At 38.3% G+C, this 19,059-nt stretch overlaps 1 protein-coding gene across 1 annotated transcript in view; it reads right to left on the reverse strand.

Moving 5' to 3' along the window:
- Positions 1-621: 621 nt before the first annotated feature.
- The window catches only part of LOC145772652 (centrosomal protein of 290 kDa-like), a 68,992-nt gene continuing 50,554 nt past the window's right edge, over positions 622-19,059 (reverse strand). The window contains exons 44-53 of the mRNA XM_082584519.1: positions 8,683-8,828; positions 7,918-8,066; positions 6,650-6,751; positions 6,099-6,272; positions 5,390-5,560; positions 4,882-5,006; positions 4,063-4,204; positions 3,111-3,187; positions 2,854-2,959; positions 622-2,742 (exon numbers count right to left, since the gene is read on the reverse strand). Coding sequence (XP_082440645.1) covers positions 2,470-2,742; positions 2,854-2,959; positions 3,111-3,187; positions 4,063-4,204; positions 4,882-5,006; positions 5,390-5,560; positions 6,099-6,272; positions 6,650-6,751; positions 7,918-8,066; positions 8,683-8,828 — 1,465 coding nt within the window. The 3' untranslated portion in view covers positions 622-2,469. The remainder of the gene's footprint in view (positions 2,743-2,853; positions 2,960-3,110; positions 3,188-4,062; positions 4,205-4,881; positions 5,007-5,389; positions 5,561-6,098; positions 6,273-6,649; positions 6,752-7,917; positions 8,067-8,682; positions 8,829-19,059) is intronic.

The raw sequence follows: 19,059 nt of genomic DNA on the forward strand, positions 1-19,059 counted from the left end.
CACAAACCATGAAATTATTTACTTCATTCATTGAAAAAACAGCAGTGGTCCAAATTATCAGCCGGTCCACTTTATAGCACTTTCCCCTACCGTAGGCGTAGGTAGTGAAAGTTGTTGTGCCAGTGTGTGCACTGTTATTTTTGAGTAACAATTTCAAATTGTGTAACGATTTTGCAGTAACAGTTGAGCACTCCTGCTCTGCATCGAAAGCGATTGCCAATAGGGGCCCCTAAACTTAGCTGTGCCTCGGGCCCCCGTGAGCCTTAATCAGGCCCTGGCTATTGACACTACTGAAATCGGCTGTAGCTTTAAGTGACAACCAAGAACCAATTCATAGCCGCCGAATTTACGAGTCGCACATGAAATAAGATCAATCGAAAATACGGAATGCCTGTGATGTCATGCGAAATCAGTATTTTTCGCTTTCTTTGCTGGTGCTTGCTTGCTTTCTAATGAGGATATTCGTCTGCGGTGTGGAAAAGCGTTTCTTAGGCTTTAATCCTGGCAACTTCATTCCCAAATATTTCATTAAAGGGGTGGTTTTAAAAATATGTTTCTCTAAGATTAAAAGCATGAGCATGATGAAAAAAGATCTTTACACACCTCCACCTTCAAACAAACTAAGAAAACATATTTTTTTATTCAGTGTAATGCGAGCGTGTCAAATCAAAATGTAGCAACAATATAAATATGATGCATCCAAAAATATAAATTTTCTACGTGTATATAAAACACAAACACAAGTGGCTCCTTGCCAACACTAAGGTTTCTCTACGCAGTGGCACAACTGAAGTGGTTGCTAGAGTGGGGGGGAAATTTTCATCGAACACAAATCCAAACGTCACATGTTTGATGCAAATACAGTTTTTTAGACATGGGCAAAAATACCTGCAACTGGTTTTCGTCTCATGTAAGTAACGCCTCTGACTTCATGACCTCAGGCGAGAAAACCCTTCACAAAGACGTCGCTTTGCAACCAGAAAAGTGGATTAACAAAGCAATGTTTTCGAAATTTCACAACATGTAATTAAACGTCAATCTACGTAAAAAACCTACAAACTTGCAAGTGGTCGAATAAGTTACACAACGACAAACTTTTGCAGCGCTACAAATAAAAATAATGTAATGTCTCAGATACTGACTTCAAAACGACGCAAAGTCTTCCATCTAGATTAATTTTGCAATCAAGCACAATCAGTTCACAGCATAAACCCTCACGTTTTAACAATCTCACGGGTTGCAGCTAAATTGGATTATTCGGAAAGTACTTAACCAATAAGGTTTTCCATCCAATAATCGGATATAATTCTGTTTGTTGACCAGATGACAAACAGGCAAAGTTAATGTTATGCTTTTATATCTGCTTATTAAGTTTGCGTATCCTTAGTTACTAATAAGTCAACGGGCAACGCAAAGCTGCTAAAGCTGCACAATTAACTTGTGGTGATAGCTGAAGCGAATGAATTCTTTTTAAGCTTAATTAAACGTTTATAATAATTTTTCCAGTGCTTTGTTTTGTATTTGAATAAATTGAATATTATCTTCCAGCAAGAAAATACAAGAAACTTGTATTATTACGTCATATTTTTTTCCTTCATAAAAAGCAACTATTATTTCAGAAGATGCATGCATTGTGTGGAATGGCAGACTACTCACTTGTTGACAGGATCGAAAGATTGTGGTTCACAAGAAACGAGTTTCAGTTCTACACAATTGTGATTTTATCCTCTTACAGCGCATGTGTACACATTTACGATACAACTGTGTTACAGCGGAGTGATTTTACAACCGAATTATTGTGATATAAATTTCGAAAAAGTGATTCTTTGATTTGATCAATTACATTACCCGGTTACAAAACGTAAAAAATATCCGGATGAATCCGTTATCTGGACAGAAAAATTTTCTAATATCAGAACAACTAACTATAAAGTTCTACATGCAAGGAAGCCAGCGCTAGCTTGTGTCTCTAACACGGACGGCGATTCTCTCCAGGGCGGCTTCACTGCGTCATCAACAACGCAGCTGGTTAACGGTTATTTTATCACAACTTACGCGATGGACTTTGCGATGCCCATCTTGCACTAAGGAGTTACATCAGCAAGTAACAAAATAGCATCTAATCCTCTGTGAGGAATATCAAAAGCAGCGAAACCTTACAAATGTATGCCAGGACAGAAGTGATGTGTTTCACACACTGCAGTTATCAATTGGCTTGAAGAACCAAAACTAGGCAATAAACAAACGAAACAATTTCATCCCCCATGTCCGCGTTAAATTAATGTGATAAGCCTAGTTCCGTTTCCACCGATTACCAAGGTGGGATCATCAGTGATACGTTCAAAGATGTAGAAACGCGACCAAAATATGACATTAACTTTATGAAAAGTCTAACATTGAAATTTCACAATAATTTGGCACTTGAACTGAATACAACAAAACCGCATAATTTTTTCGATCAAGATTTTGTTAAATATTTTCACCATTAGCAGGAATGTCTACCGCCACTCCGAACTGTCGCGATAGGGACCTCAGCTGCTCTTCATACAAGACGTTCCTCCTCATGCTTTCCGCATAGTTAAACTTCAAGTCTTCTATTTCGTCAAAGAAATCCGAATCGAAGTGCGAAAGCTCCTCTTTCAACTTTCTAACTTCAGCATCACTCTTCTTCTTTTCTTCCATCAAGACTCGCAGCTGAGTCGATCGCTGCAGCTCCTCTACTTGCGTCGCCACCTTGCTACCCTGTGACGTCATAAAATTTTAAAATTTCATTAAATTGATGCAGGCGTCTATGATACAAAACTTATGATAACAATCTAATATTCACTAAGGTTCACACACTGACAGGTTTACCTGCGTGTCCATTGATTTGGTCACGTCATCACTCTGCCTCGACTTCAATAAGTCGATTTCATGACGTAATTCAGCCTTTTCTGTCTCCAACCGCGCCACTGTCAATCTGTGGAAGAACGTGAGCATAAAGGAGCATGGTGGTATGGCGAGGAAAACGTCGGTGGTACAATGAGTCGAAATGCATAGTTTCGATGTTAATCGAACGTTGATAACCAGACAACACTCCTGAAGCAAAGCCACAATATGACGTCACTAACCTTGTGATCTGAAGCTCTCTCACAGTGTTGGGGTCGGCACCCCCAGCTTCGGGGGGGAATCTCTCCAATACCTCGACCTAAAAAAGTCAGTTGTCAATGAAAATCGACGCAACGTAAAACACTAATTTGCTAGACGTGGGTTCGATTCCTGGTCGAGTCAGCTTCTTATAAAAGTGGCACTGAATCTCATTCCTGCTTAATTAACACTTTGGAATCGAGTTTATGACAACAAAGTACTCGGCTGCTCCTCCATATTGTTTGCACATTTTTATCAATATAATGAAACCAATGCATTTAATCAGAGTTTCCTAAACTGTGTGCCGCAAGTCCGCCCCGAAAGCTCAATTGGTTAGCGCGTCACTTCTGGAACGAAGAAGCTTCAAGATCAAACGGCGCTGGTTCGACTCTCGGGGTGTGCGTTTGAGCAACGCACGTTAAAGACTGCTCTCCATTCAGCGGCATCTAATGGATGGAATAGTTCCCCGGCAACAAGACTTCACAAATCGGAAACTTCACTCTGTCAATCTCGGTGACCTGGCCTGCGTCAGTGATTCAAAGCCCCTACAAGTATGCGAAACTGCAGAATTAAGCTCTGCAAGAAGCTTTCCCAGTCCGAGGATAAAAATTCAATCAATCAATCAAGTGTGTCGTGAAAGTCTGGTAGTTTGAATGTTGCAGTCGCAGCGTAAAGTTGCAAAGTGTCAAATTCGTATAGTAGCAGCCAGAAGCTTCGATCAAAAACTTAAGTGAAAAGCAACATTTAAAAAAAAAGATTCACGTAGTAAGTCAATGTGCCACGGTAGATGCCAAAATTATTTAGAGTAGGATACGCTAGTCCAAAAAAAAAAGTTTGAAAATCAATGCAACAGCAAATATAATTAATTAATTATTATACAAGCAATTTAATCCAAACACATTATCATTGTGGTCACAAAGCCATATGACGTCATACTTGTTCATGAAGTTTTTCATTGTCTTCCTTCAATTCGCGTTCCAATGAAGATTTTTCTTCCAGCATCTTTTTCAAAGCGTTGGCCTCGGACGTGAGTTTTTTTACTTCACCTTCAGATTTATTCAATCTTGACTCCAGCATCCTGGAGTAGGAGAGTTGCATTAGCTGGACTGCTAAACTTAAGCAAGTATCTTTGAATACAGAGATGATAACAAAGTCTTTTAGACTTGGTTCTGGGTTTTAACAATAGATTGGAGACGAACAATTGAAAAATCAAATAAAAAGCACGCAACCTCAGGAAATTAGAATTGTATTAAATCTTTCGCACCAAAAAGTTGATCCGCAATCTTATTCAAATAGAACTTGAGCAATGGATGAAGAATCGTTAAAAGTCTTTATTGAATGCAGGGTTGATATATCACAACACTTTGCACGACACCCATACACCGTAATGAATAGTATGACATTCCAATGTATTTCTGATTTGAAACTGGTTATTTGTTACACTAGGACGACTAGGTATTTGATTTTGACTTATGCCTCAAACTAGTGCCTTGTGCATCATTTCATCATAGACTGTGTTGTATATCACTGCTATTCAATAAATCAACTTTTTATCAAATTCACATTTGTCAAGACTGAACAGTTGTTCCATGAAACATATTTTTCAGAACTCAAGTGATTGCAAACGCCACTTATCCCCAGACAACTATGGCGAAAATTAATTAAAAAAAACAAGAGGATATTACATTTCTTGTTTAATTAACATTTCCCACTTTACATACAACAAAGCTTTCGCACGTCACTGTGACGTCATACTTAGCAGTGACGGCAGAGTTGTATCCCCTGCTTCCGCTTCCAGCCAGACGCGGTGCTTTGCTTTCTGCGACAGAAATTCGCTTCTTCAGTTCTTCGACTTCCTTTCGCAACTTGTCGTTGTCCGACTATGCACAGAAGCAAGATGTTAGTTTGGTCAGAAAATTTAACGTCGTCGTCGTAAGCACGTGACCGTGACGATCAAGTGACGTTTCATTGTAACGTCACAATCTTCATTGTCAACTTAACGGCACATGCACTTTTTATCAGAGGTTTAAAGGTTATTAGAAAATAAAATTAAACTCAAGGTGTAAATTTTTCACAATATACTTTTATTATAATCATTGCTTAGAACATAATTAGTATTTTATTTTTATAATTTATATAATTATTACTTTTGTTTGTGCGTTGTGGACTACTCACTGTTGTTTGTGTTTTGTTCAACAAAAAGTTTCTACCGAAGCGCTGTTGTATAATTTATTTGGTAAATCGCAACATGCATTCCACCTACTTGTAACGTTAGTTTTGCGTTGAGCAGCTTGTCCTTAGCAGTGACGTGTTTGTCCAGGTCTTTACGAAGTCTATCGTTTTCTTTGACGAGTCGTTCCACCGACTGAGTCTTGCTCTCATATCTCATGCTGAGTTGGCCACCAATTTGCTGAGTCATCTCATTGATGCGATTCTGCGAAGGAATAACAATGCTGACAAGGCATATTTCTACTGCATACCTAAACACATATTCCGTTTGCAAGTGACTAAATAATTTAACTTTATCAACAAATCAAGCACTATTCACTGTGCAGACTACCCGATGGTGTGGAGAGTCAACTTTCCATTGATGATGGCACCAGGCTGTAGTTAACCAACGGGTGCCCTGATATTTAGCGACAATACGAGAGAAGTGAGCACTGGACCACCTCATCCAGGCATATAAATTGAGAAGAGAATGCAAAAGCAAGGAAGTTGTCGCTTAAATTGTTAGTTTAATTTAGAACAAGTTACTTGGCAGACGACCATCAATGAGAGGCAAGAGTTGTACGAAGCGATTCAAAGAACGAGGCGGTTACAGCAAAATACCACCACTAAGTTGTCAACTGACTCCGCTGAGGAGGGGTTAGGCGTGGCATTGACTGGTGATTTTGACGCAATACATCAATCAGCGTATACAATACATGATGTCATTACAATGAAGTCATAAAACTATCAAGAAGAAACCTCACTTTGAGTATCCGATTTTCCTCTTTTGCTTGCTCCAGCTGATGGTTGGAGACCACTCCAGGAGCCTTCTTCAGCTGGTCATTCTCCCGTTGGACACGTTCAACCACTTTCTTCATCAGTACTACTGTTTTCTCCAGCTCCTTCGTACTCTTGCCGCTGGCACCAACCGGTTGCGACTGGTCAATCAACACAACACAGAGAAAGAGTAAACGACCGGTCACTTGCGCAAGGTGGTTAAACGTTGGACGTATGTAAATCTTTAAGTAACATTTTTAAAGCCGTTAGCATAAAATTATGGAAAAGTGAAGTCGAATTGTCGTTTTGTAAAAATGTTGGGAACAGCTTCGAAATCGATTAAAGTAGGCATATTTTCCATTATGACTGCGTGAAGAAGTTTACTTCGAAAGCTTTAACCAGTTTTCGGATGTCCTTTCATAGGTCTTACTCATGTGACAGAAGGTCATTATACAGAACAAGAGATTGTGTAAAAAAGTCAGATAAGCTGCATGCGAACTAAAAATTATAGACAAACCATTAAACCTTCTCAAATCACCTTGTTTTGTTGTTGACCTTTGACACGATCCAGTCGGGTCACAACCTCTCTCTTTTCGGATTGCAAAAGGTCAATATACCGCTGTTGGTATTCCAATCGTTCCTGGAATGCAGTTCAATTTATCTTGCATTACCAGAATGCAAATACGAATATAGTGTGTTGACAAAAATAAACAAACAAAAAGCAACAATCAGATAGGTGGTAAACTGAAACCATTAGCCTACCTAATGCAAAATAGAATCGCATTGATAACCACGTACGTGACAAAAATTGAAATGTGTGAAACAGCGGTGAACTAAATGTCTACAGATGGGGCAGTAATAATTGGGTTATGGTTTTATTAATTGCCGCTCTACAACAGCTGAGGTCTTTTAGCGACAGGGCCCATTTTTAATTTTATATTAGGTTTAAGATGTCATAACATTATTACCTGACATATTCTCACTGCGTTACGCAAAAAAGAACACAATCGGTACCATTTTTAAAGTCTTCGGATTGACACGACCTGGAATCGATTTAAGATCTACCAACATACACCCGAAGGCGCTAAGCACTCGGCCACTGAGCTGGTTAAGATGAAGCAGTGCAGACATTGGGAGATAACTAGTGGATTTTTAAACCAAGGAAAAATTGTATCAGCCAGCTTGTTCCGGAGACTCATTTGCCTTAAGCATTGCATCAGATCTGCTTGTGAGCTCTGGGCATAATTTGTTATGTGCTCGCGCCTTGCTTAATTTCATTCATTTCAAAGGAAATGCAACACTTTTTAGTTTTTTCAGTATCAGTGCAATGTTAGATGCCATCCGGATGATTGAGACTTTATGTTCAATAGTTTGGTGGTATGAAAATCTCTTCTTAATTTAAAGCGTCCCTCAAGGCTGTCGAAGCACAGGATAGGAAAACTTAGTTAAACAAGTTCTCTAAACATAGCGTAAAGAGTTCTTCGACAGCCTTGAGGGACGTTCGAAATCATTGAGAAGGCGCCTTTCTCTGCAGGTAAATGCAATGCTTTTTAGTTTTCTTCAATTTCAGTGCAATGTTAGATGCCATCTGGATGGTTGCGACTGTATGTTAAATAGTTTGGTGATATGAAAATCTATTTTCAATCCCAGTTCAGCAAACAAAACAAAGCATAAAGACAGTTGGTGATTGTGTCAAGTCTGCTAGAAAGGAAAAGGGAAACATAGTTAAACAAGCTCCCTGAACATAGCGTAAAGTGTTCTTCGACATCCTTGAGGGACGCTCCACAGCTGCAGCGGCAAACCTACCTGCAGTCGTGGCAGGTCGAGCTTCAATTGTTCCAGTTCAAAGATCAACTGCGTGTTATCTGACGACTGTTTTAGAATCCGAGCTTGTAGCTGGTTCTCACGTGACTTGAACTGTTGCGCCAACGCCTCATCCCCGTCTTGCCGAATTCCTTGTCATGATTAAAAAACATTTTGTTTGCAAAACAGTCTCGGTAGAGCAAGAGTTACTCTATCTCTTCTTGTGCAGCACACATTCTGTACAATGTACATGCAAGTTTGCAGGTTTGTATAATTTTTACTGCTTTTTTTGCATTTATAAGTCATATTGCCAGAAAAATCTTGTCTATCATAGGGGTAGTTGCCTTTAATATGACTGAAACTCTAAAATAATCACTTAAAAGCTGGTATGAGAATACTTAGACTATTTCTTGTGACAGTTCTGTGTATCAGGCAACTTATCACAAAACACCTCACATCGTTTACGGCGACTAAACTAATCCTGCTCCAGTAACTGATTGTACAGCTCTGCAAAACGAAACAATGTTGGTTCATCTCGAGGATATTTCTCTTTTCAAGGACACTCAAAGGAAGACATAATTTACAGCCAACGACAGCTCAACAAGTGGAAAATTCATTATTAAACTTCGGTAACAAATTTTCATTTTCAAACTCTCTGCAAAACCGACAAGAATGATAACATTCCAAGATTGAGCTTTTAAGAACATTTTTATTTTGACTATAAATATTTCACAATGAATTAAACATGCTTACCGCTACAATACCAACCTGAGGTTAACATCTCCTTTTGTAGAGCTTCCAAGTTTTCGGATAATTGCTGATTCTTTGCTTCAAGTTCAGCCGCCATTTTGTATCTTGGTAGAACGTTCATCTTTCGTAGTTCACTGTTCTCCTCACCGAGTTGATGCAAACGACTGCAAAGAAATTAATTTCATTCTCTGTTTCTCACAAATCAAATTGCAACACTTCATCATTGGTGTGGCTGTGAGATGTTGTTAGGTTAGCAGTAGAAATGCGAGTTTGTAGGTCTAGTCATCATGAAAACCTCACGATAAAATGTCGAAAAGTCACTGTAGCCTATTGTTTCGGCATCTAGTCCGAGCAGACCACGCACACCATTTGGTGCGCTGTGGATGGCGCAGTGTGATGTGTACAGCAATTAGTTTCTCATTGCTGCACTCATACAGCGTTGATGATGCCATATATTTATGCATGAAGAAGCAACTTAAAATAGATGCAATGTTTTAACATTGAATTGTCCACCGCCAGAGTAAATGCATTATTTTTACCACATTCGAAGACACGTGCATTGAACGAACAAATGAATATTTCGTTCATATCAAGTTGCGTGTGACAACTGATCAAGTAAAAATATCGATAGCAGCAGTGGCGGCTGGTGCTGTTTGTGATCAGTGGGGCTGCAAACGACTTCGCGGGGGTCTCCTCACAGAAAAATGTAAAAAATCGCATTAAATTTGGTGCGTTCTGAGCATGTTTTTATCCCAAATTTTGAAAAAATGCATTCAAACTTTGTTGAAAAGTTGATATATTCCTAAGGTGCATCATGGCCACCTGGAGATGTGGCCTGATTTGTCACATTTTGCAGATTTTGATTACAGCTACTGCTAGTGCTTGACTGACATTTTTTGAGATGTTTTTACTTTTTGCGGTTTCCTAATGACATAAAACTTTTTTGTTGCCTTGGGGAAGCAGTAGCAAATGAGAAAAAGGAAGTTGAAAAATGCAAAATCAGACTGTTATTGAAAATTAACAGTCTGACTAAAATATTCGAAATCGAATTTTCTTTGTTTTTCAACATGTGAGAAGGTTAAAACCTATTGTGTCATCTGGGAAAAAGAATAAGAAAGCGTAAAAATCTAATTTTTGGAAAAATTTATTTAAACGTTCGCCCAAAGTTAGAAAAACCTGGAAATTTCTGCAAAATGTGACAAATCAGGCCGTATCTTTAGGTGGCCATGGGTGCATTTAAAAAAAAATAACAAGTATTGCTTTGGAGACAAACTTAACTAATATTGAGCTTAGTCTTGACTAGCCTAGCCGTTGTATACAAGGTTCAAGTGATTTTGAGATGCTTTAGCACTTCCTATAGGCTAACCTGTTGAATACCCTAGTCCCTAACTCTACAGCTAACACTTCTACATTAATGGCTCATCGCTACTCTGCGAAATAAAAACTAACTTTAAAAAGTCTGTAAAGTTATTCGGTTAGGTGGGGCTGTTTTCCATGCAGCTCCAACAGATTAACAAATTGCTGTAAAATACCAAAAGAGGTGGAGCTTTAAGGATAATTTTTAGCCAATCAGAGCGCTTGAAATCCAGAATCTCGGGCTGCGAAGTTTGCCCAAAATCGGTGTTGCCAAATGAAACTTTTAATATCTCAATTTTTGATCCGCAATTCTTAAGTGAAAAAAAGTAACCGGGTCGAACAAACACAAAGGAAAACGTATTTTCCCTCTTCTCTTTTTTTCAGGTGGGACTGCAGCCCTGCAGCCCCATGGCACGAGCCGCCACTGGATAGCAGTACTAGGAATGGTGGTATATATGCATTGCAAATGTAATAGTGTTCGCATGTTAATTTTTTACTGAGGACAGAGTGATTTAAAATACTTTACAACGGCAAGACACATCTTTGCCAAAAAGCCAAAAACATTGTTTCATGAACAGATATCATGTGGAACGCTTTTCTGCCAATCTTATTCCATGAACTCAAATGGACGATATTATATAAGAAAAACATAGAAATGAAATAAGCTTGTTGATTTCAAACATATCATTGCAAAGTTAGATGTTTGCAGCAAAACGTCATTTAAGCATATTATCTTCGTCAATCGCAATCTCCGCTTGCAGCAGACGGGAAACATCTAATCCATGCTGATGCGCAAACACTTAAGCACGATGATGTGGTATTAACAAAAAAAATTAAATTGCTTGATTTTTGGTGAAGGAAAGTTATTTCAGTGACATTGTGTTACTTTTTGTGTATATCAAAGTCGGTGTAATAACTTTCGTACATTCATTAATCATTCACGTATTGTTTGCAATGAAGCTGATGACATGCTGCCTGGTTGTGCAAATGTTTGTGTTGTTCACGTAAAAACATATCAACTTTTGATTCAATTCTTGACACTTAATGATAATTGTCGTCATAGACACAAACAATCGATCAAATATTTTCGGTATATATTCACTGGAAATCTCAAAAAATCACAAAGCAAAAAAGTATTCCTTTTCCTTATCTAGTATTTGCTTCACGAATTAGTTCATGCAGGCTTGTTTTAGCTTTCGCTATCAGTGTTCCCATAAACTTATTCTGTGTGCTTAAACAGCTTTTAACTTTCCGTTCAGAAAGTGGTGTCGGGTAAATCAGTCAGCAGAGTTTCGAGAGCAATGTATGTCAGAGTTCGACCGCTTATGGATATAGAATAGAGTTTGGCTTCATTACTAAATATATATACTAAAAACTGCTCAACAAACGTAGGGAAACATGTAAGTGAACAAAACTGAAGTTAGAGAGCAAAGACGCAACGTTTGAAACTAAAAAAGTACTCATTATCATTTAATATTGATTTTTTTCTCAGTAGTTGTATTGGTTCAGGTAAGGAACACACTCAGAAAACACCATACAAACTCTAAAATAGAATAAAGCCTTGAACATTTTTGTACCCTTGTACATATTGTTAAAGTGGCGCACCCTTGAAAAATTGTGATACACACAAGGAGTACCATACACCTAATTGATCGAGGCAGAGTGAAAGCAGTCAAGCGTGAAAAAGCCCGGACGGGTACAGTGAGCAAACAAAGATGTATCCGTATGTTCCGATAAACCAGAACATACAACAAACTGGGCGAACAGATTTTAGCTTCAGAAACCTAGTCAGTTTTTCTGAAACTGTACTGCATAGACCGACCGGGTTAAGTTGGTAGTCGATAAGTTTGACAACATGAATGAATTGAACTAATACTTGTAACTCAACCAAAGACCAAAAGTTACAGCAAACTGTTTGTGTGCAGTACCTTAATCAAGGCAAGAAAACATGGGAGGGAGTTTTAGCAGAGAATTGGAATTAGCAAAGTGTTTGCAAGATCTTTGTGATGACCAAGGCAAAGAAAAGAACCCAACAAAATCAGCAGAAATTTTGCATGAATTCGGATTGTTATACCAAGAGAAAAGCCCGGATAAGATCAGTTTAGTGCAAAGCGCAACGTTTTTCAACGCAGCTGTGGTGAGACAACCAACAAATCAAGTTTTCCAGAAAAGCCTCAAAGATTTTTGCTCTCATGTGTTGCTAGCTGCTAAGGCTGAAAATCTGCACGATGATTTGGTGAAAACTTCATCTACAGTTGCAAAGAAAATTGACGAGATGAGAAAACACACAAATCAAAGTTTAGAAAAAGTACAAATTGTACCTTCTGGCCTGTCATTCGAAGAGCAACTAACATCAGAAACCAATCAAGTGAAACACATCAGGCAACTTCAGGTTGAAATCAGCGAGAAATACACAGAAATAATGAATTATGTTGCACAAGAATGCGTCAAACTGCTGGGGGAGCCCCCTTGTCGATACTCTGTGACAGGCATGGGATCACTTGCTCGGAAAGAGATCACTCCATACAGTGACTTTGAGCATGTTGTGATCTTAGAAGAGGGAGTGCAATATAAAACCAATTATGATGACATACTGGAATATTTTCGCTGGTTCTCAGTAATATTTCATATTATCGTCATCAACTTGAAAGAAACCATCATCCGAGCCGTAGCTGTCAAATGGTTGAACGACGATTCCATCCAAGGTGGTGACTGGTTCTTTGACGCTCAGATAAACCCTGGTATTAAATTTGATGGAATGCAACTTCCTGCTTGTAAGTTTCCACTCGGCAGACCATGGAGGACTGACAACAAATCGTCGACTGTTGAATTGATCAAACCAGTAAGTGAGATGGTGAACTACCTGAGTTTGGATGAAGATGTCAAGAACGGATACCATCTCGCTGACGTACTGACCAAAACCTGTTTCGTATCTGGATGTAAAGAGATTCACAAACAATACCAGCAACAAGTCAAAGAAACTTTGAAAGAGCAGAGTGAGAACTTGCAACCTTTGCTTATTAAAAGTATAAAATACGAAATGAATCACGACTGGAAAGATTTTGATCCTTCGAACGTAGAGTGCGAATTGATTATGAGTTCCAAATGCAACATTAAAATGTCATTGTATCGAAGTATGACCCTGCTGGTATCAGCTTTGGGTCGGATTCATTCTATCGATGAGTATTCATGTTTCGACATTGTTGATGTTTTGTTTGCAAGAGAAGATATTGACTTTGTTGGCACCCATGACCTCCAGCATGGCAGGCATAAACTCCAGTATGCCCTTTCCATTTCTTGTTTAATTCGTCTGAAAGTTTACATGTCAAAAAAAGGCCAAGATGACTTTATTGGTGGAAGAAACTTTGAGTATAAAGATTTCAAAACAATCAAGAAGATTTTGAACCATATTGGTGAAGAAAGTTTGATAGATTACTTGTGTATTGCCAGAAGCTTGTGGACAAATTTCAAGGCAAATGACATGCTGAAAATTAGACTCCGTTTGCGGTTTGGCGTCTTATTGATACTGCAATTCCATGATAGATTCATCAAGGAATGGGAAGCTTATTCTAGCGGGAGCACTCTGGAACCTCCAAAAGATGATCGTTCCATTAGGATGCTCGCAGCAACCGTTTACAGCATCAAACAAAATCACGGTAAAGCCTTAGAACTACTTGATGCGCTCGAACAGCAAACAATGACCGACCCACTCACGTGCATGTTGATCATAAAGAGCAAAACTGAGTGCCTAATTGCTTCACAAGACCACGTAGCTGCTAGCGAATACATCAAGCAAGCAAAAATAAAAATAAAAAATTTAAACGTAACTCCGCATCGACAAAACGAAAGCTTAGGCTTTCTGTGCTGGAGGGACGGTGAAAAAAAACTTGAAGCAAAAGAATACAAACAAGCAATAACATCCCTTAATGAAGGTTTGAGTTATTACAGTCAATGCGCGTATCTTGAAAGAGAAATGGGTTTGGTTCTCTGTCACGGCCTTATCTGTATCCCGTTGATAATGATTAACAGAGAAATCGAAGCGCTAAAACACTGTGAGGCTGTGCTCGCTTTAATGAAAGACTCATCATCTGTCTCGTTTCCCATTGCACAAGTGCACCAAACCTACGAGATAATGGAAAAATGCTACAAGAGGTTAAAACAACCGAATAAAGAACTAGAATGTAAAGAAAAACGTATGAAAATGCAAAAGCAACTTTGAAAAAATTTAAAATCAAATTGCTTTAATACTGTAAAACTGCAAATTTATATTGAACTTCAAATTTTGGTGGAGAGGTGATTTTTTTAACCATAAACTAATAAAACCTAACAACCAGACGGCATTTAACACAATAGCATGAAAGTAAACTAAAAATTACAAACGTTTTCGGCCATACTCATGTTAGCCCTTTTCAAGTAACCAACTGACTGATGTTCTTCATAAATTGAAATTACAGATCTGGTCTACATACACAAAAATCGAAAAAAGAAACGCATAAGAATGAAACGACAAGGTAAAGGAGAGGCAAAATCACATGACGCTTAATTGCCTAAGAAACCGGAGATACAACTTGCGTTTTTTGCTGGGAAATTAAGCGTCATTTGATTTTTCCTCTCCTCTGCCTTGTCGTTTCATTCTTATGTGTTTCTTTTTTCGATTTTTGTGTATGTACTGTAGATCAGATCTGTAATTTCAATTTATGAAGAACATCACTCAGTTGGTTACTTGAAAAGGGCTAACATGAGTATGGCCGAAAACGTTTGTAATTTTTAGTTGATTTTCATGTTATTATATTAAATACCGTCTGGTAGTTAGGTTTTATTTGTCTATGGTTATATTGAACTACAATTTAATCGTAATCTTTGTTGAGAAGTTACACGCACAGTGATCCACCCACAGTAAAATCGTAGTTGGCATAGATACAGTGGAATTCGTGAATTTTCTGTGAAAAGTTCATTTACTTTAACATCACAAAGTATTCTTAATTTTTATTGATACTCTGTTCATGGTTTATTTGCTAATATCGTATTCGCATATTCTTCATCATCAAACGTTTTGTCTGTTAGCCTATGTTGTTAGGCAGCAAGTGACAATGATGAATGGTTCTTTGACATCCTGATGTGAAATTTTTCACGTAGCAATGAATTATTTTTAAATAGCAATGGATTTCGCTTTGGTAATACATACCGTCTTTCCCAGCAGCAACTTTAAACATAACAAACTTTAAAATTTATACCATCCAACGCCCGAGTAGTTGCATCATCCATAAGTACATGATAGTAAACTGCGTGTATCAATGCAAGAAATGAATCCAATCTGCACACATGATACCTGACTTGTCTGTCAACGGTACCACTAGGTATGGTAATATGTATGCAATGCAAATGAAACATTGTTTGTAAACAAAGGTTAGTCGATTTTTTCCTCTATCAGAATGGTCTGAAATAGACCTTGACAAAATGTGGGAAGACTTTTCTTGGAAGCATGAAGTGGTGTTTAACTTTGTGAGATCAGGTGGAATGGTTTTCTATCCGCATAGTTTTTAATAATTATTGATTAGTGCATGTCAGTTCATTTTGAAAATAGCACGAAACATTTGGATGTCTATTGTCTACTGTACATCAACACCTCACTTTAATATGATGATGATGACATAAAACAGCCAAGATTCCTCTTGAATAATGGTCAAACCTTGGAAGAACATCACTTGAATACACTCACTTTAAGCTTTAAAGTGTAATGTTACTTTTGCGTTTGAATCTTCCGATTCGTTTTGTTCCGAGCGACGAAACAAAATTTTTCTTATTTTACAATAAAACGAATTTCTTCATTTAGATTTTAGAACAAGGGTCTCAAACACGCGCCCGTGAGGACGTTTTGGTGCGGCTCGCGATGCATTTTTAGACTTTCAAATAATTAATTAAAATTCACTTTAATTCACTATTCACTTAATATAAGATCACATTCAATCTAAAACAGCTCAAAAAATCTGACAATGCCCATCCATCTTCACAGGCTTCTAGGCGGTAGCCTATTGTTGCACCATTTTATTAAGTGCGAGAAACCCGTATTGTTGCATCACAATCACATTGTGACATTGCCTGTTCACTTTTTGTGCCTTTATCGCAAAAGTAACCTTGGTAGTATATTTGCGGCAGTCAGTTCTTCAAGGATTTTGTGTTTTTCCACACTTTTTGAGAGTCGGTTGGAAAGTTTTTCACTCCAGGTCTAAGTCGTTCTGTTTCATTTTTTGTTTTTACAGTGTTTTTTATCTCTTTGTTGTTACTACTATTTATTTCTTTTTGCGATCTTACGTTCTTGATGCGTTCTTACCACATCTTTTATTGCCTCCTTGCTGTGTTATTTTGTTTATTGAACGGTAATGAAATGTTTTATCAGCATCCACAACCCACGGGTACAAAAAAGTTAACACGGCGAGAACACAATAAACATAGCAAGGTCAGAGACTTCAAAGAACCGGCCTGCTACATCCACGGCATCGGAAAGCGGAGGGATTTTGGGGTGACAATGCACCAGAAGAAAGGTCCACCAGCTTAGGTCGTGGGGGACAGGCTGTGAAGTTGAGGTGCCAGTGAAAAAAGAGTGTGGAATGGAAACATTGCGGACTGTAGAACCCGTCCGCAAAATTTAGAATGGCGGAACGGGTCAGGAAGACAGGCTTAGCTTTCCGCAATGCAAAAAGTATTGCTGCCCTCGGGTTAATTCACAAGTATTCATTTGGCCCTCAGAGCAATTTGAGTTTGAGACCCTTAACTTAGAACGTCATTCGGTAAAACAAAACCAAAACATGGATTTTTTGCATTGAAACGAAAGTTTTTCGTTTCGAACAGCTCTAGTCCAAGGTTTTCAATTATTTTTGTTTTTGATACTTTATAAATTTGATGCTTTCGTAAAATTCATCTATTTTAGCACGAAAAACAATAAAATTATTCCTTGACGATACTCCGCATGCAAATAATGTCATTTTTGGGATGTTGCAATCAAGTTTGTATAGTTTGTATTACTTAGCGTGTTGTGCATGACTATGGGGATCTAACGGTGGTAAAAAACATCGAAGTTAAGGGGTTCTTGAAGTTTATTGATCAGCATCGTGTGGGTCTTGTGATGTTGTCAAGGGCAAAAGAAAACAAAAAAAAGCGTAGTAGTGTAGTAACACCGGGGTATGGGTGTTAGTCGCACTGTAGATTAGAGTGCATACAATTGACTTTACATGATTACAAAAAAGGGCATGCAGAATCCCTCTATGGATTACATATGGCCTTTATGAAACCTGGTCAAAACAAAACATATGCCAAAACATTTGGTTTCATCATTAAATCAGTTATTTTGGGTTTATTTTGTTACAGTTGGAATTAAGTTTCTAAAAAAAACAATTTTAGTTTGTTTCGTTTCGAAGTAAAAGCAATTTGTTTTGTAATGAACCCGAAATGAAACAGACGAGAATCGACAAGTGCACTAACTGCCATCACATCAAGCTTGAGATTGTTAAAAAAACACTGAACATTTTTCCAAACAAAACAAACTTTTGTTTGTACGCAAAATTTCACTTCCTTAATTTCGTTTCCATTACTGTACTTTCACTTTCTTCGTGAGAGCTTCAACCACCAAACGTTCGGCATCAAACTGGCGAACCTCTTAGGCTCTTAGCGTCCCATAGACGCGAATCGACGATTCAATCATCATAAAATTTACAACGTCATAACAACATGGATAAAAGTAAACAAGGAAGTTGCTGACCTCTCTCAAGCCACAGTCTAGCTAAAACAAACGAAAAACAGCGGTAGAGAGAAACCCAGCTAAAAGCAGTCAAGCGTGAAAAAACTCGTGACATACAATGAGGAACTGTTTACACACGTAACAAGGCAAGGCATCAGCGCATTCAACTTTCAACAAACGAGGCGTATGAAGATTCACTTCAAAAGCCTGATCATGTGCAGTTTTTCAGAAACTGTATTGCATTCGCATTGACTTGGTAGTCGACAAGCTTGATAAAATGATTCAACCAAAGTCAGAGCAAGCTGTTTGTGTGCAGTGGTTTGACTGAGAGAACAAGACTGAGCAAAAGCAATATGGGAGGAAGTTTTAGCAGAGAATTGAAATTAGCAAAACGTTTGCAAGATCTTTGTGATGACCAAGGCAAAGAAAAGAACCCAACAAAATCAGCAGAAATTTTGCATGAATTCGGATTGTTATACCAAGAGAAAAGCCCGGATAAGATCAGCTTAGTGCAAAGCGCAACATTTTTCAACGCAGCTGTGGTGAGACAACCAACAAATCAAGTTTTCCAGAAAAGCCTCAAAGATTTTTGCTCTCATGTGTTGCTCGCTGCTAAGGCTGAAAATCTGCACGATGATCTGGTGAAAATTTCATGCAAAGTTGCAAAGAAAATTGACGAGATGAGAAAACACACAAATCAAAGTTTAGAAAAAGTACAAATTGTACCTTGTGGCCTGTCATTCGATGAGCAAATAACATCAGAAACCGATCAAGTTAAGCAAATCAGGCAACTTCAGGCTGAGATCAGTGAGAAATACACAGAAATAATGAATTATGTTACACAAGAATGCGTCAAACTGCTGGGGGAGCCCCCTTGTCGATACTCTGTGACAGGCATGGGATCACTTGCTCGGAAAGAGATCACTCCATACAGTGACTTTGAGCATGTTGTGATCTTAGAAGAGGGAGTGCAACATAAAACCAATTATGATGACATACTGGAATATTTTCGCTGGTTCTCAGTAATATTTCATATTATTATCATCAACTTGAAAGAAACCATTATCCGAGCAGTAGCTGTCAAATGGTTGAACGACGATTCCATCCAAGGTGGTGACTGGTTCTTTGACTCTCAGATAAACCCTGGTATTAAATTTGATGGAATGCAACTTCCTGCTTGTAAGTTTCCACTCGGCAGACCATGGAGGACTGACAACAAATCGTCGACTGTTGAATTGATCAAACCAGTAAGTGAGATGGTGAAGTACCTGAGTTTGGATGAAGATGTCAAGAACGGATACCAT

Source organism: Aplidium turbinatum, chromosome 6 (assembly GCF_918807975.1).
Source record: "Aplidium turbinatum chromosome 6, kaAplTurb1.1, whole genome shotgun sequence".
Taxonomy (NCBI): domain Eukaryota; kingdom Metazoa; phylum Chordata; class Ascidiacea; order Aplousobranchia; family Polyclinidae; genus Aplidium; species Aplidium turbinatum.